Genomic DNA, 26,221 nt, shown 5'->3' on the forward strand with positions numbered 1-26,221 from the left:
TGTGTCACCCATTGGACGATGCACTGCCAGACTTGCAATTTCTGCTTCGACTTTCATAGCGTCTTTCCTTGTGCTGCCCAAGTGTTCTCAGCTGGTTATACTGGGCATGGATTTTCTCCAGGAATATGGGGTGATCATTAACCTGCGTGACTTGTTCGTGACTTTCTCTAACTATGTTTCTTTGAATTCGAATGTGGAGGATGAACATCACTGCGTGGCTTTACACGTGGTCGATGACTGCGTGACCTACCGCCTCGAAGTAGCATCTTCGTCCTCGTTGAATGCCCCCAAGACAAACTAGGAATAGGCATCGCCGAAGGTAACCTCACCATCTTGCTGGATCGAGAAGTCGGCGTCACACGAGGTCTCGTAGAGCTCCAAAATAGGCAAACCACGATCCTAGTTACCGATTTCAGTGGCGAATACAAGCACTTTGCGAGGCATACCACCATGGCGTACTTTGAAACGGTGGCCGAGTCCAACGCCTGTGCTTTGGTAACGACAATCTCGATTCCGGATCCCAGTGATGTGGACTTGACCAGTCGCATCAACGTCAACCCACAGCTAGACCAACCCGAAAAGGAGAGGCTCCTCACTCTGCTATTGTTATTTAGCGACTGTTTCACCACCACGACGAAGGTCAAACAGACTCCTTTAACCAAACACAGAATCATCACTGAACTAACCGTCCAACCTGTTTGCCAACACGCTTATCACGTATCACAGAGAGAACAGGATGCTATTCGCATCAAGTTAAACAAATGCTAGACAATGATGTCATTCAACCATCAACAAGTCCTTGGGCTTCACCTGTTTTATTAGTTAAGAAGAAAGACGGTTCACTACGATTCTGTGTCGATTATCACAAACTGAACAAGATCACGAAAAAAGACGTTTACCCACTTCCTCGGATTGACGACTCTTTGGATTGCCTGCGACATGACCGTTACTTTTCTTCAATGGATCAGCGTAGTGGGTACTGGCAGATTGAAGTTGACGAACGGGACCGGGAAAAAATGGTGTTTATAACACCTGACAGTCTCTATGAGTTTAAGTTCCTCCCTTTTGGATTATGTTCTGCTCCGGCCACATTTTAATGCATGATGGACACAGTTTTATCAGACCTCAAGTGGCACTCGTGTTTAGTCTACTTAGACGATGTAGTTGTTTTTCCCACCACGTTTGAACAACATGTCCAGTGGCTTGAGGCAGTTCTTCAAGCCACCCGCACCGCCGACCTGTCTCTGAAGCCCTAAAAATGTCACTTTGGCTACGAGGAGCTTAAATTTCTAGGTCATATTGTCAGCAGCACCGGTGTGCGCCCTGACCCTGACAAAGCCCTGGCAGTTGCTCTGTTCCTGATACCGAAGACAAAGCACAATGTCTGCCGATTTTTATGGCTTTGTGCGTATTACCGCCGTTTTGTGCCCAATTTTTGTGAAATTGCCGAACCTTTGCAACGACTCGCCAAGAACGTTGCCACATTTGTTTGGGGCCCGGCACAATCCGACGCCTTCCACGACCTTTAGCGACGTCTACAGACACCACCGATCCTTGGTCACTTTGACACCGAGGCCGACACAGAAGTGCCATCCATTCAACGTCAAGACTGATCACCACGCCCTGTGCTGGTTGTCGTCATTAAAAGACCCATCTGGTCGCCGAGCTCGTTGGATGCTTCGTCTACAGGACTATGACATCCTTGTTGTCTATCGGTCAGGCCGTAAGCGTTCGGATGGCGACGCTATTTCGCACTTGCCACTACCCGATGAGTACCGTATTTACACGATTGTAAGTCGACTCGAATGTAAGTCGACCCCCCCATATCGCTTGACCGGAAAAAAAAAAAAAAAAAAACGAGGGCGCATTCGATAACGAAAATTTAATAGTAGCTGACATAGTCATTGGACTACTCGTCTTCACTAGTGCTGCCATCGTCATCGTTGCTGCAGTCCCACAGCGCGTCGTGGTCCAGCGAAATTTCAAATTTGGCAAACGACCGCACCGGACATCTTGCAGAACAGCAGCCCACGCCAAATGCACCCAACCACACGCAGCCGTCAGGGAGGCTCTTTTGACAGGTCCGGTTGGCGTAATTTCGCAGTCTTCTGCCGCCAGCCACTCGTTGTACTCATGGCGGAGCAGAACCTTAAAATTAAGGCGGAGGTCCGGGCTTATTTCATGATCACGTCGCACTTCACTGGCAGGGACTGATCACGCATTTCAGCGACGTACGCCGCAAGCTTAGCCTACAGCTCCGGAAAGCGTCCATACTTCGGCACGTGGGAAATTTCTCACTTGCCGTCACACAGGTGAAAATTTCGCTTCGCTGCAGTCGCCACTCTCGCACCACCCGTTTAGAAACATCGAAATTGCGGCCCGCTGCGCAGTGATTTGTTTCTTCGGCGTAAAGGGTGGCAGCCCTCTTGAACGCTGCTTTGAACGAGTGCCGAAAGATTAGTGGGCCTGCAGCACTCATGACGACTGGGGAAGCGTAGAAGTAGCACGTAGCCGAAGTGGAGCGCGTCAAGAAGTTAGTCAAACCAATACCAATGCCTTTAAACAGAGAAAGAGAAACCCGCGAGCGGTGTCTGCTCTTCCATGAACTACCGATACTCCCCGCAAGCGCCGCCGTTCTGAGGGTGCCGCCGCAAATGGGAACAGCGGCGCTTTTATCAACTATCGACACCCCCCCATGAGTGTTGCATGCACTGTAAGACTCTCAAAAATGTTGAAAAACCCTTCCGAAAAGCGAACAAACACGCGGGATAGCGAAAAGATACGGATAGGGCCATAGAGCAAACATAAAATTGTAACTACGTTGTAGCTCTCGTTGGTATGGCTTTTTTTGGCGGGGCCATGTTTTGGTTTCGATTGTAAGTCGACCCCCCAACTTCAGACTTTCAAATTTTAAAAAAGGGGTCGACTTACAATCGTGTAAATACGGTATGGTGCTCCGTCTCTGTCCAGCTACGATTCTTTCTCTTACATTCGCTGACATGGCAGCAGAGCAACACCGGGATCCTTGGATAGCCTCTCTTCTAGAGTATTTATCTCAACCGCCACCACGCACCACCAACGGCTCACTTCGGTGTACTGCTCGCCACTTTGCCATTCGTGAAGGGCTCCTGTAGTGCCGTAACTACCTATGATGGCCATAAATGGTTGCTAGTGATTCCTTGCCATCTACGTTCAGACATCTGTGCCTCTTTTGATGGGGATCCGCAATGCGCCCATGCCAGTGTACTAAAGACGTATGCACGCCTACGGCTTCAACACTACTGACAAGGAATGTACGTCGACTCATGCTCCAAGTGCCAATGCCGCAAGAGTCCACCTCACAAGGTAACAGGGCTGCTCCAACCACTGCCTTGTCCCTCCTAGCCTTCCAACCGTATCGGCATTAATTTGTACAGTCCTCTACCGCACACCCCAGATGCCAACCACTGGGTTATTGTTGCCGTGAACCACCTCACGTGCTATGCCGAAACTTCAGCGCTTCTGGCGGCCACAGCACGTGAAGTCGGCTTGGTCATCCTTCGCAACCTTTTTCTTCGACACGGTGCGCCTTAAGCTACTGAGTGACTGTGGTTGTTCATTCCTCTTCCCCCAGTTGAAGCCCTCCTTCGCGAATGCAACATTGTCCATAGAACTACAAGCGCAAACCAATGGTATGACTGAATGCTTTAATCGTACTCTTGGCGACATGCTCGCCATGTACATTTCCGCTGACCGCAGCAACTGGGACCGCATCCTTCCCGTTGTTACGTATGCTTACAATAGCCCCACTCAGTCTACCACGGGATTCTCTCCCGTGGTAGACATTAGAACACTAGGAATTACAATGCAAACTAACCCTGAAGCACAGAAAGCCATTGCGACATATGGCAGACAAAGTGGCCTGTTTCGAGCAGTGTAGAGGGGGTCGATCAGCCCATGTGAGAGCGGCGGAACTGAACATGCACCTGAGCCTGCATAAAGCGGAAGATCCCAGACTGAGATGAAGTGTTTCAGCCAACAGTCTGGGTACCCACATTCCCTTCCCTCCTAATCCCCATCAGCGGCCTAGAGCCGTCCCCTTCCTTAAAATAAAGGCTTTATTCATTACCCATGACTGTTTTGCATTGGATTATCACTGTTATCAAATCATCTGTGCAAGCTGCACCTAGTGTATCTGAAATGCTTTTAATGATGTCGCCGATGCTATAGCAAAGAAGTGCTGTGTAATCAGATTGCACACATAACGCTAACAGTGTTGCACATTTTTTAATGTATGCGAGCACCAGGGCTCGGCAAAGATACTTTGCAATTGTATCATGATACGATACAAGATACTCTGGCAACAAGTATTTGAGATACAGATACAAGATACTACCCCAATTATTGTATCCTATATGATACTTTCCATTTGTATCTTAAGATACTTAGATACATTCACAAATTTTTTATTCTAGATCTATGTAATGTAGCAGCAAACGCATATGCACAAAAATGTTTGCTTTGACATTTCTTAACTTGACAAACCTTGTTTCATTTGAATGAAATGTCTGTTAGTATATAAAAATTTTTGTCTTTCTTGCTCCAAATAGCCACCTTATGCACAAGTCTCCCAGAAGCAGTGTCTTTCACACTTTGGTTCACAACATGCAAACTTCCATCCATGAGATCCTTCAAATCGCTGATGTGTGAAAGCCACTGGATGTAAGGCAACCCCATTATTGCATTCTTCAGACTTCGTAAAAAAGCACTACATAAGAGAAACTTTGTTAATGACACTATAGCAGCTTCAGAATCTACTTGAAAGACGCGGCATGAATTGTCGTACGCAGCACAGTACGGTGGTTACGAGCAAGTGTCATGGCACTGACGCAACTAAAAACAAAAAATATCAAGAAAACAAAAGGTCGGCTGCACACAGACATTCATGCGCTTGTTTTTGTCGAGACGGGGCGAGCGCCACCACGTGATTCTGCTCCACCAATAGCAACGCGCGGACCTCATCGCCTGCCCTCGCTGGAAGGCTCTGGCGGAAAGATAAAAGGATGTCGCTGCCTTTAGTTTTATTCAGGTGGCTTAGTGGCAGCAGTATCAGCTGGAGAAGCAGAGTTCATCCAACGTTTTCACCAGTAATGTTGCATTAGCAGTATTTTGTATCTTAAGATACACTATACATTTTTTCATGTAGCAGATATACAGATACTGATGCATGCCTTGCCAGACATATCATGATACAGATACAAGATACCCAAAGAGTATCTGAGGATAGTATCTAAGATACATGTACCTTCGATGCTGCCCAGCACTGGCGAGCACCAGCCATTACTCTGGAATGTGTACTGTGGTATGTGTATACATAAAGAGAGAAGGATAAAAAATCGCAATGCAAGATACGATCAGTCGAACCCGGCTATATCGAACTCGCAAAAAAACGCCTATCAGTTCGATATAGAGCATAATTCGATATAAGCCTGCTAAATAATTTGACGTCATAAAAGCACATACCATTTATAAAATCACTTTATTGATTAAACTAGCTTAGTTTCGCACGAAATAGTCCTGCATTTTCTTCTGCTTTGGCAATTTCGCCCTGCGACGCACGCACTTTTCCACATTAAGGAGTCGGAGCAGCTGAGGCCGCAACTTTCCGCATTCTCGCAGAAGCACCGGACTAGTGCGAGCGCACCAATCACTTTCGGAGGATGTGGGCCAAGGACCGTCGTTGCTTTCCTCATTGTGCCCACTTTCACTTGTGCTCGGTACGATGTTGGCAATGTAGTCTTCGTTTTCGGGCTCTCCCGTGGTCGCGACACATCATTTGCGCTCACAAACTCATCCACCGTTGATTCGTCAACAGCTTCCGGAAATTCTGACAGTTCGCTCCAAACTTCGGCAACACTGGCAACGGCTTCGTCGCATTCATCAGAATTTACGGTCATCACCGAGCACGCGGACGTCAGCACGGCTGAAGCAATTTCAGATTAACCACTCGTACACGGCCGTGCGTACGGGTCGGGCGCCACGGGCACCGGGTCGCGAGTTTGGACGCTTTAGCCCTAATCTCCCCCGTATTCTTCAAGATCGTGCCGAGAGTGCTCCTCGGAATCTTGTGCTCTGCGGGGACATCCGACTTCTCACCGCGTTGGACACGATTTATGATTGCGAGCTTCACGACGAAAGGCAAATTCTGCCGCTTCATCACGGCAACACTGTGGGAGAAGGCCTACAAGGCGCACACAAAAACAGCGAGAGAAGTCGCACTTTCGCCATCTTGCACGACGAGGGCACAAGAGCATCTGATTGGCTGTCTGAGCAAGCGCTGTGGGCGGGCCAGGATCATTTTTTGCAGGGGGGGGGGTGCCAACGGCTCGTCCGAGGCAGCGCGGTCGGGCGCGGTCACGATAGGGAGAGCGGTTGGATGGAGCCGCGCAGCCGGGTTTTCTCCGCCACCGCGAGGGCAAGCCAACTTCCGGGGGCACTTTCCGCCGCTTGACGTTCGATATATCAGGTGTCGCTGCTATTTTTGTTCGATGTAAGCGTAATTTTTGCGATATATACTCATTGTAACCATATCGTGTCCAGAAATTGTTCGATATATAGAATAATTCGATGTAAACGGGTTCGATATAGTCGGGTTCAACTGTATACGACCCTACGGTGTCCGGTCACCAGATGTTGACACCTGAACACTGTAGGTCTTAAAATTGTATCTTGCACCGTTTTGTACATTTTTTCTCTCTCTCTTTGAACAACTTGGCTTATGTTAGCTGGGACATATGTAGCAGATGCACTTGACCCGTGAGAACTGGTTTGATGACTGACGGCTGTGCTCGCCGCTGTTACTGTGAGTTGAGTGTTCCTTGTGTTTCTGGGTACAAGTTCACCCAGTAAAGAATGACATCCTTAACTCAGTTTTCGCCGTGTTTGGTTCTTCACCATCACTACCGCAATGTGACAATATACCATTCTCAGCTCAAAACTGGTAAGTTACAAAATTATGAGGACCAACTAGAAGAAGTTAATGAAGAATTGTCCTTGCACAAGTGGAGTGCTCTCTCCTTTGATGCAGATACCTGGAGCTGGTGCGCCACCTGCAACTGCAGTACCGCATGGAGCCTGCTGGAAGCCATGGTGTCTGGAGTCTTGACGACTACCAGTTCTTGCCCTTCATCTGGGGCAGTGGCCAGCTCGTCAGTAGGTACTTTTTCCACTGACACCAACCATGTCGGATAGTGTGACTTTCAAAATGCATGTTTTATGCAGCACATGCAGGATTCTCTGCGAAAATTTTTGAGGGGTGGACACCTTTCATTTGGGAGGAGAGAGGTTACACGCACAAATAAGCCCCCCCCCCCTCCCTCTTTTTTTATATGACCATTCCACCATTTTGATTCAAGAAGGATCGACATTTGGGCGAGTTGGCACTGGTTGAACATCTTGAAGGGGCAGCGCAAAAAAAAACGACGACAGAAGGCAGGAACACAAAGGACAGCGCAGGACAGGACAGCACAGGACAGCGCTGTCCTGTGTGTTCCTGCCTTCTGTCGTCGTTTTTTTTGCGCTGCCCCTTCAAGATGTTCATTTTGATTCAACAATTCTGCACTTTGGATGCATTTACAAAAGAAATGCGAGCCAGCGATGCAGCCTAACGCAATTGCCAAACCTTTCCTGGACAAAGAAATGCACATCTTGCCATTGTCAAAATTCGTGCCAGTGGTCCAAATCTGCGTCGGCCAATAGGACCGCTTCCTGTACGCATGTGGCAGCAGTAACGAATCATACCACTAGTTCTTCCTCTTTTTGCTTGCTTATGTTACGTTTACTTTTGTACGGCAAAATATGCAGGGTTGTCTGGAGCTACGATATCCCCTTTATGACGGTACCAAAATGACGGCATTGCATCAGCGGAAGGCTGCACTATCTGCGGTGCAATGGCTTCTCCAAAAGCCCGATTTTCTACCCCATTTTTGTCGACAGCACACTAGAAAAGTGTGATTTTCTCTGCTTCTACTTAACTTTGCCTTCTGATATTTCCCTACATGATAAAGAAACACTTTGGGATTGCAGAAAACATAGAAAGAAGTAAACAGTTTTACGGGATTAGTCATTCTATTTGCTGTGTCACCACTCAGAGGCAGTGAACCAAAGCCATGAGCGACATTTTCCCTACCGCCCACCTTTGGGAGAACCCTGAACACATGCAAGCAATAGCTTGAATGAGATACAGCTTACATAATGTGCAATGCATGCCAGCTAATGCTTAATACTTGCATGCCCTTGAAGCATACTACGGGCTAGCCCACTTGAAACAAATCAGTCATGCAGGCAGGATTCACTTTTAATAGCCAAGCGTTTGTAATAAGTCAACAAGTAAGAATGAGCCAGTGAAATGCCACGAACATTTATTGTTTCTCAAAGTAATTGGTAAGCTTGCTTTGCTTATTCAGTGCCCACCCAATCATCATGGCTTCCAGATTGTTCAAAGCAGACAAGTGCTTATCGCCCAAGATCTTTGCTGCTTATGAGCTGTTTCAAAGGTGCGATGCACTCAATTGTGGGTGACGTGCTTGCTGGTGGCAGTATTGGTTCCAAGCTCTGCTCACTTTCCTCAGCCAATTCATTGCTGGCGAAGCCTTGCTCTTCACTAATGCTGCCTCATCCGTGTACGACTCTGCGACGTTGGCTTCATCAGCCGCATTACCGAAGTCATCTCGACCGACGTCAGCAGCACTTGACTGCATTTCAATTATGCGCTACCATAAATCTGCAGGCCAGTCGCCATTGCTTCCGAGCATCACAGTTTCAGACCCTTGTGCCCCGCACAGTAATCCAGCCTTGAGAAAACAATGTTTGGTGCAATGCGCGGTAACCTTCGTCCAAGCTGCCTCAGTTGTTGTCACATCTGCAGTACTACTGCATTTGCCCTGAAGTAGTTAGGAGCTATGACATGTTTGTTTTATTTGAGATGCATTACAATTGACTGCATGAAAATTATGACCACCATGCTATCATTGTGCATAATAATGAGGCATTCATTATAACTGGGATAGTTATAAGTGAGCTTGACTGTATTGATTAACAGTGGTAGACTGACCCGGTTGCTGCAGCCAACTTTTTACAAGGGGACTTGTCTTCTTCAGGGGAGCAACTGCTTTCCTTTTGTCAGCCCTGCTTTTGCACAAACTAAACACCGCCCCTCTCTCTTTTCTCCCTTATCTTTTTTGAGCAATTTGACTTGCCGAATGTATTGGCTTATTCTCCTCCTGCTTCCCCCTTGAGAGGGGGAGAGTGAGCTATGCGTACATAAATTCACAGCTAAGGAAAGCACTGGTCGCTGCCCTGACGAAGACAAATCCCTTTGGCAAAATATTAGTTTATTGTGACATTCCTTGTTCTACTACGGTTAATCACTTCAAGCCTCTATCTTCCCGTGAATGTCTCTGTTTTGGATCTCGACTGTATTGGCTGTCCTGTCAGGGAAAGAGCTGGTGTGTGACCCTGGAAAGTGTCCGCTAGCCTATTTCACAGCGAAGCTGTATACCTCTATTGTCCAAGAAAATTTTCGTGTCGTAAGCAAAAAACTCCCCATACGTGGGCCGATCCTGATGGTAGTGCAATGCTGGGCCAACCCGCGGTGGAGGCGAAGCAGGCGTTAAGCACTCCCCAAACGTGGGCCGATCCCAGAGATAGTGCAATGCCCACGGCAGAGGTGAAGCAGGCGTTAAGCACTCCCCATACGTGGGCCAATCCTGAAGATAGTGCAATACCGGGCCAACCCGCGGTGGAGGTGAAGCAGGCGTTAAGCACTACCCATATGTGGGCTGATCCCGAAGATAGTGCAATACTGGGCCAACCCATGGCGGAAGTGAAGCAGGCGTTAAGTACTCCCCATACGTGGGCCGATTCCGAAGATAGTGCTATACCGGCCCGACCCGCGGCGGAGGTGAAGCAGGCGTTAAGCACTCCCCATATGCGTGCCGATCCCTGAGATAGTGCAATGCTGGGCCGACCCGCGGCGGAGGTGAAGCAGTCGTTAAGCACCCCCCATACATGGGCCGATATCAAAGATAGTGCAATGCCGGGCTGACCCGCGACGGAGGTGCAGTTTGCCATTAAGGGGCCTACATACACAGCTTCGCTGGTCATCCTTCTTCACAAAGTGAAAGGGCACTGAGTTTTTTTCTTTTGCACTTGCTGTGAGAATGTGTAGGCTAGTACAGAAATAATTTCATGCATGCATTGCTTTAATTTTGATTGGGTATTGCTGTCACCAAAGTATCACTGTTATGCTATCATTCTCGCATAGGTTGAGCTGTACTGGAATATTTGCAGACACCATCTCTTTCATAGCGAGATGTGTGTGTTATAATCAGAGTGTATGCATGTTGAAAGCACCATCTAGTAAAACCGTGTTAATTCAACCCTCATCAATTCAGAAAATTGGATAATTCGTTATCATCCTTTGGTCCCAGCTGGCGTTTGCATTATTTAATATCATCAAATAATCTTTAATTTGGACGTACAGAGGAACCCCGATTATACGACTTTCTCGCGACCGCGAAAAAGCATTGCAAAATGTGGGCGTCGTAAAATCTGAGCATAAATTGTGCCTATAAAAATACTGCTTATTTCACGCGACGGATTTACGAAAAGTTCAATGCAAACTACTAACATACTCTGCAGGGCTTGGAAACCCAAATTACCAAAAAAGTAAATGCGATAAGAATTAATGCTGCAGTACAGGTACCAACCATGCTTTATTCAAACGAACCTCTGTGGCATTCCACTGCCGAATACCGCAATTTCTGCCAGCCGGCGCAAACTTTAAAAAAAGTCGGTAAGTTTCTTTTGGACCTTGTTTGATCCGTGAACCAAGAGCTTTCCGTCAAGTTGGGCAATGTCCAAAAGGAGGTCCTCTGCAGCGTCGCGTGAACAGATGAAATTCCGGATGCCGTCTATGTGCCGTAGACAAACGTGGTAGCCACAGGCACGGCATCTGTGGCGTCGCCGTTGTCCTCGTCCGATATCGCAGCGACGTCGGCACTAGGCAAAGCCTCCTCAATGGCGTCATCCAGCAACACCTTGCCGCAGATCGCAATGTTGTCGTTGGCCTCCATGCACTCGAGGAAGGTTGTGGTGAGGTTTAAACCATCAAAATCGTTGTCAGCGAAGCCTGCACCAGCCTCAAGCGGCATCGAAGTTGTTGCGTCCCCAGCAGAGGAGCCAGTCTCTCACTTAAAGCCACAGTGCTTTAACGAGTTAGTGATTGTGCTTCGCGACACTGCGTTCCACAAACTGGCAGTACAATGCATGGTGTCGAGCACAGCAATATTTTTTTCCGACTCGCTGTGCTCCATAGCCGCCAGCCGACACTGCACTGACCGCTTCCGGTACCCTTGCTTGACGCACTTAATAATGCTGAAGATTCGGGTATCTTAAGGTCCCGGGCAATGCTGGCTTTCGTGGCTCTATGCCGCTTTTCCGTTTACTCGATAATATTCAGCTTATCGCCGAGCGACAGAACTGTCCGCTTTAGGGACATTGTGCGTCGCGTTGCTCCACACAACTCAAAACCTCCGCTGAACACTGGTCGTTAGGATTACGACGAAGAACACGTGCAATAAACATAGGCCTCTTCGCGCTACTTTGTCGGTGATCTGCTGCTGGGAAACTGGAAGGAGAGAAATGCTTCCCCAGCGCGACAAGAGGCGATGCCACTGCGAAGAGATGGAGTAAGTGATTGTGGAGAAGAAAAGGAGCTATTTCAGCACAGCAAGCGTTGCGGGCGGCTGCTGGTGGGGGGGAGAGGAACGAACACGCTTCGCGAGGGTTGCACGAGGGTCCCGCGCTTTGTGAGGGTCATAGTATAATGCAGGTCGTCGTATAACGTGGGCCAGGCATAAAATTCAGGGTCCTGCGCTTCGCGAGAGTCATCGTATAATGCAGGTCGTCGTATAACATGGGTCAGGCATAAAATTGCGTCGGATAACTGGGGTTTTTAATCCATTGCTTCTATGAGGACTTCACTGGGACTGCGCTGATTTGTCGTAAAACCCGGGTCGTCGCAAAACCAGGGAATATATAACCAGGGTTCCACTGTATTTGGCTGCACAACGGTTAACTTGGACAACCCTCAAATCGCTGCAAATGTGCGACACAAAAGAGCAAAAGCAGCACTTGCGGCCAACTGAAACAAAGCAGCAGAGTCCGCGTTGTCATATTCATCACCGGAAACCGTACAGGGAAAAAAAAAGCCGTACGTTTTGTATATATTTGTGCATTGTTAAGAACGGCTCGCTGAGGCTCAAGTTTTGCCAGCCAGGTGCGACAGCGGTGTCGACTTTTCCTGGAAAGCCAAACGGCGTCACTAAGTCTACTGTGTACCAAGGACAATACGTCGTGTCCGCCACTCTGCGTTGTGGGATTGCCGAGATGAGTTCGATGAACCAGGCTTTGTGACGGAACATGCCACCGCCGACCCGGTCTGCTGTGAACAAGGGAGTCCCAGAGGGAACGTAGTTCGAGGCCCCTCCCCACGCACCGTTCCTGACGTCAGCCCCGAGTTCTGCGAATACCGTCTGACCTCGGTTGGGGACTGTGAACCGCTGCAGAAGTGTGTGTAAGCCCTCGCGCAAAGAGGCGGCTCATTTTCCCTCACCTTGGGATCGAGGGAGGACCGAGTGTTTATAAACCGCTGTTGTGCGGCTGCTCAGGGTACTTTCTCTCGCAGTCGTGCTAGACTGATGAACTGCAACGTCCTTATGTAGATACTGTAAGTAAACCCATATTCCTCGTTCTCGATGAGAAGCAGTCCTTCCCTTCAACAACGTCCTCAGCGTGGATAAGTTGGACGACGGCATGGGCCAGCCACCATCTAATTCATGCCCGACTCCAATCTTGACAACTGGTTAAGAACGGTGGGATTGACCTCCCAATTCTTACAGCATTCATGTGCTTACTGTTGCAAATGACACCGCATTGGCCACGTGTGCCTTCAGAACTGCATGGCCACCTGCCTTTCACGATCACGTTCATAATGACCATTGTTTCATCTGCAGCAGTTGCGGTGAGCACTAGTTTCATTCTGACACATTGCATGCGTTGCCCGCATGCCTTCAAAACTGTGCAGTCACCATGTTTGATTCCATGAATATAGCAACTGCAATTTCATCCGCAGCAGTTGCAGCAAGTAGTAGTTTTGTTTTGACTCAACACATTGCACACACAATGTCAGAAACACGGCGGAAACTGTCAAGGATGAAGACAGATTCTACCGTGTCCTGCACAATGGGCATCAAACCTGCAGCTGCATCGCGATAGATGGACAATCTGTTGCCGACCATCTCACTGGCGAAAAAATACTCGGAATGTGCACGCAGTATTGAAAAGCGTGTCTAATCTAATGAAGATGCAGGTAGTGTGCCAAGGCCAAACGGGCCGCACTGCTAAAGAAATCGCAAGGCCCTCGCCGCTGTGAGCACTAATCAGTCTCGAGATGGCGACAGTTATTGCTTCTTCATTGATATTGTGCGAAAAAAGGTGGATTTGTGTAGCAAGCATTTATCTATTGTTTTCTTGATACCCACAATAATTTGACATTCATTTAATTCGGCAGTTATTTTTTAGTTCTGTGAAATCTGAATTCACAAGGTTTTGCTGTTGCACATTCACAAGCCGATTGAAGCATCACCATCTGCTCTAGAGTATACAGTGCTGCATGTATCAATAGCAAATGGACTTGAGCAGGGGATTCTGTGTGACGATTGCCAGCCATACTTGCCATTGTTCTTGTCAACCAAGTTGCATTTTCTTCCTGGGCCTAATAAATTGAAATAAATTCTGGGGTCTTGTGTGCCAAAAACGGAATGTGGTTAGAAGGTCCCCAGTGGGGGTTCATAACACCTGGTCTTCATTAACCCTTTGAGGGTCGAATTATTTTGAAAAAAACTTTCCCAGGTGGTCAAATTACTTTATTGCGGATTTTGAATGTACAAGATGTATAAAGTCGGGTATAAATAGTAAAAAAAAATTAGGAACAGTATTTTGGTGTCGGCATCACTCAGAACTGCACAATGTTCCAATAGTATATCAGAGTGTGGTACTCCTTGAAACACTGGTCTCCGCACAGTGCCTTATCGCAGTCGGCAAACCTAAAATGCGTGTATATTCTTCTCTTGGAGTGACGAATTGTGTTGGCGCGCAGATGACATCTTCTCTGCGTGCGGCTGCCTTGGGCAGAGGTCTGAGGCACCCTCTCGCGTAAGCGCGTTGCTGCAGAGAGTGAGAATACCTCGTGAGTGGCAGTGATAAACAAGCTAAGGGCAGCGCCAATCAAGATAGAAATCAACTTCCGCCACCCCTGCAATTGTGTGCCAACAAAGCGAAAAATCATGTTTCGCGCGCCTCCGTTGAGATCACATGGAGGAACCGAAACCGCGAAAGCGCGTTGCCGCTGAAAGCGAGAATACCTCATGAGCGGCGGTTATAAACAAGCTAAGAGCAGCACCAATCAAGATAGAAATTAACTTCCACTGCCTCTGCAAGAGAGTGCCGACAAAGAGGAAAATGACGTTTGGCACGCCTCCATTGCGATCGCACAGCGAAACCGAAACCGCAAAAGGGGTGTTGCCGTAGTCTGCGCGACGCGCTGAATCTAGAAATCAGTTCTGTTTATCTCCCCAAGAAGGTAGCGCAAATTTCAAACACTTCTTGTAAGTCCTAACAGGTGGCAGCACCTCCCAGTGAGCACGCATCGTCATTATGGCGCGAAATTTCAAACAGAGGGTTGAAACCGTACCCGTATGGCAAACACCTTGCGGGACAGAAAACCGCCGCCATACATGTACGGCAAAAACCTTCAAAGGGTTAACATGCACCCAATTCCAAGCGTTTTTTGCATTGTGCCCGCATTGGGATACGGCTGCTGCACCAGTGATTCCCTTTGTGAAAACTTCAATTTTGCGTGACTGTATTGCAAGACACATTGCCGCTCGCGAGCGAGGGCATTCTTGGCACAGTGCCAAGCACGCCATCTTTTGCGTGGCTTGTGCAAGGTGCATGAGCGTCTGTGAGCGAGGGCATTCTTGACGCAGTGCCAAGCACACGTGTTTTGTGCGACTAGTGCAAGATGCATCGGCGTCTGCGAGCGACGGCAGTCTTGGCACAGTGCCAAACATGCAGTCTTTCGTGTGATTTGTGCAAGATGCATCGGCGTTTGCGAGCAGTGGCATTCTTGGCGCAGTGCCAAGCATGCCATCTTTTGCGTGGCTTGTGCAAGGTGCATGAGCGTCTGTGAGCGTCTGTGAGCGAGAGCATTATTGACGCAGTGCCAAGCGCACTGTTTCGCGCAACTAGTGCAAGATGCATCGCCATCTGCGAGCGACCGCAGTCTTGGCACAGTGCCAAACATGCAGTCTTTCGTGTGACTTGCGCAAGATGCATCGGCGTTTGCGAGCAATGGCATTCTTGGCGCAGTGCCAAACATGCCATCTTTTGCGTGACTTGCACAAGATGCATTGGCGTCTGTGAGCTACGGCATTCTTGACGCAGTGCCAAGCGCACTGTTTTGCGCGACTAGTGCAAGATGCATCGGCATCTGCGAGCGACGGCAGTCTTGGCACAGTGCCAAACACGCCGTCTTTCGCGTGGCTTGTGCAAGGTGCATGAGCATCTGTGAGCGAGGGCATTCTTGACGCAGTGCCAAGCGCACATGTTTCGTGCGACTAGTGCAAGATGCAGCGGCGTCTGCGAGCCACGGCAGTCTTGGCACAGTGCCAAACATGCAGTCTTTCGTGCGACTTGCGCAAGATGCATCGGTGTTTGCGAGCAATGGCATTCTTGGCGCAGTGCCAAGCACGCCATCTTTTGTGTGACTTGCACAAGATGCATTGGCGTCTGTGAGCGAGGGCATTCTTGACGCAGTGCCAAGCGCACTGTTTTGCCCGACTAGTGCAAGATGCATCGGCGTCTGCAAGCGACGGCAGTCTTGGCACAGTGCCAAACATGCAGTCTTTCGTGTGAATTACGCAAGATGCATCGGCATTTGCGAGCAATGGCATTCTTGGCGCAGTGCCACGCACACTATCTTTTGCGTGACTTGCACAATATGCATTGGCGCCTGTGAGCTACGGCATTCTTGACGCAGTGCCAAGCGCACTGTTTCGCGCGACTAGTGCAAGATGCATCGGCATCTGCGAGCGACGGCAGTCTTGGCACAGTGCCAAACACGCCGTTTTTCGCGTGGCTTGTGCAAGGTGCATGAGCATCTGTGAGTGAGGGCATTCTTGGTACAGTGCCAAGCACACTATCTAATTAGTTTACTAAAACACTGCTGCTAGTCATGTGAAATAGTGTGAAAATTGAAGTATCTTTCGAAAGTGACTGGTCATGAATACAGCCCAAGTTTGTCAACGCGTGTTGCTGCTCGCACATACACTGTCCCTTGACTTAGACATTCCATGGCCGTGATTTTCTAGGAATGCCATTCATGCTATTCCTTTTCACACATTTTGTGCATCGTCAGGAGTCGGAGCGTGAGTAGCATTGCTCTGACTACTGACGAAGCGCGAAATTATCCGAAGCATGGTCAGCCGGCCTGGAATAGTGGATGGTAAGAGTGGCACAGAATCGAGCAGAAGGCATCGCTATAAAGTCGCGGCGTGTATCTTGTCCGCCATGTTGTTGCTACAGAAAGACGAAAGTGCAGTCAATGCACGCACCGAATTCTCATTGGCGACTACTAAATCGACTTGGCTTCAGTAGCTTGTTTCGTGGAGCACTCGCGGCATGGCCAGTGACTATGCTGGCCACGTCTAAAAACGAAAATGTGTCTATTTTTGCTTGACTCGGTGGCCATCCATATTAGCACACGTTCGTGCAGACGAAGTTTGAATTATTGCACGATGTATTGAAAGTGTCCAAAATTTTGGTCGTCCTTATGATTAAGTCTATCAGTTGGTGCCACAGGGCTGCCAGAATAATCAAGAATGTCTGAATAATCGGGGTCAGAATAATCAGTAGTTGACTGTATACAACACCAAATATAGTAAAGCTAGATCCACATAAATAAGCAAGATTCACTTGTTAGGGCACATAAAAAAATCAGTTCACATAATTGCTGGTGTTTTCACTCGAACATCCAAGTTTTTTGCAGTATACAACCAAAAAGACCGATAAGGCAGCAAGAAGTGTGTGCCCGACACAGGCAAATGAAAAAAAAAAAATCACTTATATCCTCTTCAGGCACAAATTAAGTCAAACACAAAGAAAAATTGTCATTCCTTCAAATATTTCCTCTAAAGAGCGACCCAAGCCGAGTGATATAAATAAAAACATGTTTCTTGAAGTTACAAGGATGGCTTGGTGGGCTAGTTGGTAAAGCATCTTAAAGGGTTAACAGCGCACAAAGACAGGGACAGAGTGAGGAACAATGGGACACAGCGCCAATTAGCACTGTGTGCCATTGTTCCTTACTCTGTCCCAGTCTGTGTGCGCTGTTAACCATAAAAATGTTTTGTGATGTGTACATTTGTATGCATAGCATCTCTAGGCCATAAAGTATGTTGATGACCACTTACACAAGGAACAACTATTTTCGGGTACTGTTATCTTGTCAGAAGTACTTAAGCGTGCATTTCCAATGCTTCTCAGCTTGCCTGATCCGATGGCTCCTACTTTTTGATGGGAAATTCATAGTAGCAATCATTTGTGGCACTTAGACAGAGGAAAATTCCGCATTTGTGACAGCAAGCTCAAGACTTTGAAACACAGCCTGCATTTCGGCACCTTTGTGAGAAGTAGGCATTGATGTGAATGGGCCAGTGGTTATTGCCGTGAAACCTTGTAGAATTTGTCGGCATGGGCACGCCGACACGTGATTTTCGGACAGTCTTTGGAGAGCTAGTGCTTGGTCTTCCCCTCCTGTTTGGCACAGTCTTGTTGCTTGCAATCAAGCTCCGTGCAATGTCTGACTGAAACGCCATAACATCTTTCACTTCCTGTTTGGGGAGTCCCTCTGCATTAGCGTCGTAATGTATTCAAGCCAGCCGTTGCACACTGCGAACCAAATAAAGTGGGAGATTACTCTTACTGGCCATTTCTTCGTCTTTGCTTGAAGGGGATACAGTGACATCAAAAAGTCGAGCTTGTCGACGCCACCCATAAATTGATTGTACTCGGTGATTGCCTGCGAACAATTGATGTCAACATGTTCCATGGCTACTTTGCTCCATCTCGTCAACTTAGTAATGTTCCCTAATCCTACAACTGTAGAGACCATGTTGACTTGACCATTGTCGTGCCAGCGAACAATGACCACGTTTTCCTCTTAGCAATCTTAAAGTCGTAGCTTCTATACTTTTCACTTTTCAGTTCTTTTTTGCTCTTGAGCTCACAGCCTAGAGTTCTGTTGGCCCTAATCGTACCAGAAGCCAAAATACCAAGCAATTTCAGCTCTCTGAAGATCAGCACTGAAGAAAAATAATTTTCCATGTAGCATCCCATGTTCATTCCGCATGGGATTGCTTCCACAAGCTGGATCACGACCGATCCACCAAGACCCAAATGTGAATGGTCCTTGCTCACCCCATTGCCTTTCCTCTGATAGAACTCAAGATCATGCGCCATGCCGTCTGAACTGCAGGAGACGAATACTTTTAATTCTTTCAGGGTTTGGTTTGTTCTTCACAAGCTGCTTAGTGGGGACCCTTCCCATAAAGGGCACCATCTGTTCGTTAATGCTGCTTTCAGCGAGAGGTTGCAAAGCAAGACATTGACTTCTGACAGCATCAATGATTGATGCCGCTTTCCAAAACTTGTCCTTCACGGGGTCCAGCGGAGCATTGGCATCAGTACTGTATTTACTCGCATAATGGTTGCACTTCTTTGTCAAAAAAATTGACGCAAATTCAGGGGTGTGATCATTACGCGGGTTAAATTTTCCGTGAAAAGAAAAACAAATTTTTTTCATCCCGGATTTGCTGCGAGATGACAACAGGTCAACAAACAGGTGGCTGCCACTGTAAAGCCCCAACCAGAAGTACACGTTGGAACGCGTCCGCACGCGCCGCGCTCACTCGACATCACATCGCGCCCGACGGAGGAAGAGGGCGCACACCCTGCATGGCTTGCCGTGCATCGAGCCGGCAAGCCGTGCAATTTTCGGCTAGTATGACACTCAAGCCCCCTTCCTGCCTCATAATGAATGCGTGGCACCATGGTGTATATCTGCTCTTCTGAGCTGTGCTGTTGTACAGGAATTTAGAAGAATCTTCGGCATGCACTCTACATCACGAAGGAAGCAAACTGCTGTGCTGAACATGTGTGCAGCATGCCAGAAGTCGTAGGTTTAGTGTCGCCACTTGGAGTACAGCTCCAGTCACACGATGTCAAGGTGCAGTAAACTGTTAGAATGCATCTTGATTCGCTTCACTGCAGCAACTGACAACTGTCGACTCCCAGCAATGATTCGATTTACAATTCAAGCTAATAAAAGACTTGATCAGTTGTCCTTTTATCTTATGCCTCTATCCTGCTTTTCTTTAAATCGTGAATCTTTATGAACTTGCTTAGCCTTGCATTGACCTCTGATAAAGGTGCAAAAATTAATAACTGCTTGTTTTCTTTATTTTCTGCAGATCATCCAACCATTGAGCCCAAGTCATTCGTAGTGGCCGGCTTTTCTGAGGCACACTCGAGGGACTACATGTTCATGGGCTGCATAGAGTTCATTAGCAAGGTGAGTGATGAATGTAGGGCCTATGTCATCACCATACTTCCTTTGTCTTGCATGCTCTTAAAGTAGGCCACTTTGTGCTCACTTCATTTATATGCTGTGTTCCCTAATAGGTCTACTTTGGGGTTACAATGGTTCGTGACACACTTTAGTAACACATAACACAGTCGATTTAGATATGTCAAATTGGGATATGTGCGAGTATTATATTGAACAGTTCTAAAATCCCTTTGAAAGTCCCATGCAAAAGTATAGCAATGTAATATTGAACTCCCACTCATTGTCACATTTGGTATATCAAATGTTGCCGCGCCCCTGCAAGTGCACTTCTCCAAGTGGAGACATGATTACTTCTTGCGGCATCGGAAATATTTAATGTCGACAAATTTGAAACGGCACTGTTTTGGCAGATGCTGCCAAACAAGAGAGTCAATCTGAAAGGCATTACTTGCCATATGGAGGAAAGATGAACAAAGTGCACTTAGTTTTGCTCGCATGTGCATATGGATGGCTCGTAAAAACTGTGGTCCTTTGTTATCAACAAGAGCAGATCGCTGCTCTGCTTCAAGAACGCTAAAGGCCTCCTCCCAGTTCAACATGCGCTCCACAAGAAAGCGTTGATGGCACTCGATCATTTCGCTGAGTGATGCCGGGAATGGGATGCCGAACTGGAGATGGCTGTGCCACCAGGTTTCTCTTCTTGTAAACCAGAGTTTTTTGCAGGTGGCATTCTAGGATTCCATAGTTGACCAAAACAAATTCTACCCCTACGTTCACTCGGATCTTTACATTACAGTTTGAATTTAACAAAACCATCGCACACCACACACATACACACTTCATGGAAAGACTGTTACGGCAGCAACGTGCAATATTCATCACTGTGCAATTCATGGGTCTGTGCTGAATGCATTTCATTCGAGCTTGCTCGGTTACACATGAGTGGGAATGGACTCGCGTGTTCTGCAAGCTGACGACTACTTTCGAAGCCAACAGCGTGTGTGGTGTTGGAGTCACCGATGCGAGGGTTGGAGGGGTAGGGCTGAGAACCAAGAGACGTAATGGCCACGAGGCGTCGGAGCGCTGAGCATCACTCAGTAAGGGACGCACGGACTTTTCAGGGTGGTCGAGAAGCGAGGACGACAGGTTCCAACAGGAAGTGAGTTCCGAAACCTGACACAACAGTCAGCCTGGCTATTCGTCTACGTATGGTGGCCTGCGGGCCACACACACTTGCCTTTGATCCGTGGGCCCTCACAGCGCACCTTTGTAACAGTCACACCGTCTCATGCTTCTCTCCTCCCTTCCACCCCTATTCTGTCAGACTCCTGCTTCAGAGGAGTGGAAGGGAGACGGGAAGAAAAGCACATGAGGCTTGTGATGCGGCAAAGTCCTGCTGCATCAGATGTGGGGCACAAAAGCGGGTGCACTGGCTTGCTTTGTTTTTCTTCACACCGCCCTTACGCCTTGGAGGTAATCTGCGGCGGGTGCAAAGAGGGTGAGCCAAGATGGATTATAGCGTCATCTCACTGCAGGCAATGCTATCAGCCACGGCGGTGGAGTGGAGGCGAAAGCTTCGCAGTGTTTGTTTCGTATCGTCAATGTAAAGACATCATCAAAGGCCATGACACCTTATCTTTGGTCGTGGACTCATGAATTCAACAAAATGATTTTTTTCCTTGGTGAAATTCATTTTTTTTTCCATATTGAAAGATAATGCGAAAAGTTATATGGTCTCTTTGGTGCTAGAAAAGTGTGTCAGCGACTGTGATTATTTGCATAAAAGGTCCAGCTTCAATACATATAAGGAAATTTCAAAATGATGAACTAAAGTGCCGACTTTACTTACTTTATTTAGCTATTGTGTCTTGGAAACATTCTTATAGTAAGAAATTGCTCCATAGGATGCTGCTCTGCACCCTTGAAAAAGCTTTGATCGGGAAAGTCCTTCAATTTCTATCTCTGAGACCTGTACGATCCCTGCATTTTATGCCTGTATGCGTTTGTCATGTTTGAACAATAATCAAGTAAACTGTTGCGATGAAAAGCTTTATTTGCAGAAAACAGATCATGGGGGTAATTGTGCAGCCATAGCTCCTTTTCTTCATCAATCCTATCCTAGTTTTTCTGTTACATTCCTTCGGTAGCAGACGAAGTCCATCAGATAAATCGGGATGGATAGGAAGGGTAGGAACATGTCAGGCGAACAACGCGAGTCACCCGAGTTCTGCTGGATCACCAACCATTGCACAGGAAGTGAGCTATTACATAAGTGAGCTCACTTAAACAGTCGAGAATGACTAGATGGGCCTGCATGCTGAGACGGGAAGTTTTGGCATAATGCATGCTTGCATTGCAGGGTCTGTAGAAGCACCAAGTCGCCCTTGGAGAATGAGACTGGTTCATGACGGTCATCGTATAGCTCTTTCGAACAGCATTGCAGGGCCAGAGTACCAAGACAGGCCATCCGCAGTAGTTAGCTGTAATGAACTGAGCTGCATTATTGCGTATACACGCTCAAGCTGATTAATCGACATGATTTTTTCTCGGTCCCAGGCACAGCAGCTATACTCTACGATTGGGTGTATGTTTGTAAAATAAGGTGTTTCTTTCACCTTAAGTGGGGCTCGCTGGAAGTTACGTTTAAAAAAATTTAGCATACGACTAGCCTTAGCCACCACACACTCTGCATGATCGTTCCAAGAGAGATTATTTTTGAAAACAGCACCTAAATACTTGTAACTGCTTATCTCATTCATCTGTTCATTGCCTAGAAAGCAATTTGTGAAAAGTGGAGCAATCTTGTTAGTAAAACAAATGGCATTAGACTTTGCAAAACTTAACTTGATGCTACAGCTTTCGCACCATGTTGCTGCTGTCTGAAGGCCATCAGTGAATGTAATGGTACGGTATATGCAACAGTCTTCAGCATAAAGTCTTATATGGCTAGAAAGATGCTTCCCTAAAGTTGATGTTCACCTCAATGTCGGTGAAAGAAACTTGAAGGTGTTGTGGATGTCGCGAAGTCCCATTACAGTATGCAAGGCTTTGACGTTGATTGCAAGGGGTTAACTGTTTATTAAGATAGAATGGGCAAGTGACAGAATGGAAAGTATTTACATGGACATCAGACTACTAGTCAAAAGTTATAATCATGTTACAATTTTGGTCTTCCTTCTCTTACCTGAATCTCCACTGACTCCCCCTCCAACGGCCCTGCACGTACCTAAAAGCATCCCAACATCCCCCTCGCCCCATCGTTCGTCCAATCACACTGCCGTGTGCGCAGTGTACACACAACAGGACTCCAGGGTGACAGTATCTTGAGTTCCAATACTTCAAGGCCGTTAGCACAGATCCTTTGCAGTGCAACAGGTCTCTTATCTCACAGCCTCGCAAGACACACTTCCCCAAAGAAAACACTTCCACACCCCGTTGGGGCATCTGGTCTGTTTGCGGAATGTCTCAGCTTGGTGCGGTTCAGCGGTGAGGGGTTGACTTCAGAGCCATGGCACTGCTTCTGCGAACTGACTGGCAGAAGCCCCAACTCACAGTCAACTCTCTTACACGCTCTCCGTAAACCGCAGCTCCCCCACCCCCGATGGCTATAACTCTCCGCGCCGCCATCTTGGTGTCGAACCACACGTCTCTTCTGACCACCTCGCGTGACCCTTACATGCAGCCGCCCGCACAAACAACACTGAACTCCACTCCTTCTCACCAAGAATGTCATGGGGATACTTGTTGCCAGCGTGACATTTCACACACACCACCTGCAAACACCACACAACACACCATGAAAGGCTCTTGCAATTCATGAAGAACGAGCACAAATTTTCTATCAGGTCCACCATGCATCTGCGGTAAAAACGACAAAATAGCTTTCCTGTCTACCGCAGCACCCGCGAACACTGGAAATGGGCATGTGCATACTAACTCGCACGCACACATACACAGGCCTATACACACAAGCGCTTAGCAAGGCCACATTGGCTGCGCACTTCCTGTATCAGGCTTTTACTCACCCTCCCCGTCATCTAACCGCGACAGCACATCTGCACATCAGTTTGCAGTGCCTTTATGTGAACTATCTCTAATTGATATTCCCCGCAGGGCATCTGCGTAAGCAGGCGTTTGGTGAGTTGCGACACCACGTACCCGAGTACACGAGGCTTGGACCCTCCCGCGTGTAGCCATGCGCAGCTTAGCCGTGTCTGGGGAAAGGGGGATCCTGGGGGTTGAGCCGATGCCGGGTGGTCGGACCGTTAGGGCCCCCGGTGGAGGCAACACACCTCTTCGGCCTCTGTTTCACGTAGACGGCACCTCCAGGCTGACCCACCTGGGGGAAATCGGCAGTCGCCTTTTCCTGTTCTCCCCTCCATCTTTCACTTACCTATCTCCTTTCTCACAACTCTCCTGTCTCCTCCTCTCTTGCGTTTTTCCCTGTTTTCCTGGGTGGCTAGGGTTAACCTTGTATGGCGAGCTGTCCTGAGTTCAGCCATATTTGGTTATAGTTGCGCTGTACAGCTGGCGTGGGCAGGACTTGCTTACAAGTTCCTTTCCCGCCCCCCTTGTAGGGCTTCATGGTGAGTGGCTGGCATCGTGGCCGAATAATACATTTTCCCATGGCACCTCCTCTCTCCAAACCAGATCGCCCTCAGAAAAGAGGGTGGACTGATGTCACTGCTGATATTTTTCCAAACAACCAAAGAAGTCTTCCCTAAGTATTACATGATACACAGTGAAAAGCCAGAAAAACCGGCTAGAAAATTATCTCCGTTCTCAGTAGCAAGATGTCTGAAAGAAGCCATAGGCACCAGCTATAAAGTAACAAAGCTTGCTAGCGGTGACCTACTGTTAGAAATCCAAATTAAAGCTCAATTGTGCAAACTTCCTAATATTGGGTCGTTTGAAGACATCCCCGTCTCAATTTCAACGTACAGATCGCTGAACACATTGCGCGGGGTGATTTCTGAAATTGACTTTTTGGATCTCTCCGAAGAAGAAATGCTAAATGGGCTTTCCAAACAAAGCGTGAGCAATGTTCAGAGAATTAAGAAAAGCCAACAAAGAGTTCACCACCCAGCACCTAATTTTGACTTTCACCTGCTGCACACTTCCAGAGACAGTTGAAGTTGGGTATACGAAAGTTGCAGTTTGCCCATTCATACCGAATCCTCGACGTTGCTTCAACTGTCAGAGATTTGGCCATGGCTCCCAGAGTTGCCATGGTCGCAAAACCTGCGCGAAATGCGCATCCAAAGACCATACTTCTGAAATATGCAAAGCAGCACCTCTCTGTGGGAACTGTGAAGGAGAGCATGATGCATACTCCAGATCTTGTCCCTCATGGAAGAGAGAAAAAGAAATCATTACATTGAAAACAATTGAGAACATTTCATTCAAAGAGGCCAGAAACCGCATCCTAGTCCAACACAAGTTTTCACTCAAATCATACATGAACTTCGCCGATGTGGTGCGACAGGGCGATCCACCACACCGGCTTCCGGCACCTGCCCAGACCACACATAATGAGGCTGGGACGGAGCCATCCTCACCCCCGGTGGTAGCAGCTCACGCTGCTACACCAGCCACAAAGCAGGCTATGCCGTCCCTCGGGTTGGCAAGCCTCAAGGCCTCTGCCCACGAGGCGAGGTCTGAAAAAAGTGCCGACGTGCAGTCTGCACGACTCTCCAGTGCCTCTGATGAGGTAATGGAAACGAGCCAGGGTAGTTCCGTGCCGTCAGCGTCACAGGGACAGCGGAACTCCTTCGATAGTACTAATAATGAAAACCCCCGAATCATGGGGCGAAAACCAATTAAACGTTTTCCTACCCCACACACATAAATCAACATGGCATTCCTAATACACTGGAATTGCAGAGGACTCCTAAATAATTTTAGTGATATAAAAGAGATTATAAATTCTTTCTCTCCTGTAGCAATGTGCCTACAGAAAACGAACTTAGGTCCTCAGCATACAAGTGTACTCAAAAAATATAAAGTCTTTCGCCGTGACTGAGAGCAGGCAAACAGGCTCTCAGGAGGGGTAGCCATCATTGTACAAAGTGGCATCGCAGCTCGTGAAGTCAAAATAAGAACTAAATTTGAAGCTGTGGCAGCCACTTTGCTCTCTTACAAAATGGTTACCGTGTGCTCTGTGTATTTAGAACTACACCTAAAAATAACCCTTCATGAGTTAGAGGACCTGTTCCAACAATTACCAGAGCCCTATCTGCTAGTTGGGGATTTTAATGCGCACTCCTGTTTTTGGGGAAGCGAGAAAACAGACACGAGAGGACAAATTATAGATTTTATTTTGAGCAATAATGTTTGCTGAATTCTGGCAATTCAACATACTGCTCCCCAAGCTGTATTGATTTATCTTTTAGTTCACCTTCTATTTTTAACGATTTTAAATGGGACATCATAGACAACCTATATGGAAGCGATCATCTACCAGTCATAATCACTCTTCCATCCTCACCTGAA

General features: G+C 47.6%; 1 protein-coding gene across 4 annotated transcripts in view; it reads left to right on the plus strand.

The window, feature by feature from the left end:
- The window catches only part of LOC142566724 (serine/threonine-protein phosphatase 2A activator-like), a 149,486-nt gene that overhangs the window by 89,813 nt on the left and 33,452 nt on the right, over window positions 1–26,221 (plus strand). For all 4 annotated transcript variants that reach the window (XM_075677583.1, XM_075677584.1, XM_075677581.1 and 1 more), the window contains 2 exons: window positions 7,067–7,191; window positions 19,632–19,732. In XM_075677583.1, coding sequence (XP_075533698.1) covers window positions 7,067–7,191; window positions 19,632–19,732 — 226 coding nt within the window. The remainder of the gene's footprint in view (window positions 1–7,066; window positions 7,192–19,631; window positions 19,733–26,221) is intronic.

Source organism: Dermacentor variabilis, unplaced genomic scaffold (assembly GCF_050947875.1).
Source record: "Dermacentor variabilis isolate Ectoservices unplaced genomic scaffold, ASM5094787v1 scaffold_13, whole genome shotgun sequence".
Taxonomy (NCBI): domain Eukaryota; kingdom Metazoa; phylum Arthropoda; class Arachnida; order Ixodida; family Ixodidae; genus Dermacentor; species Dermacentor variabilis.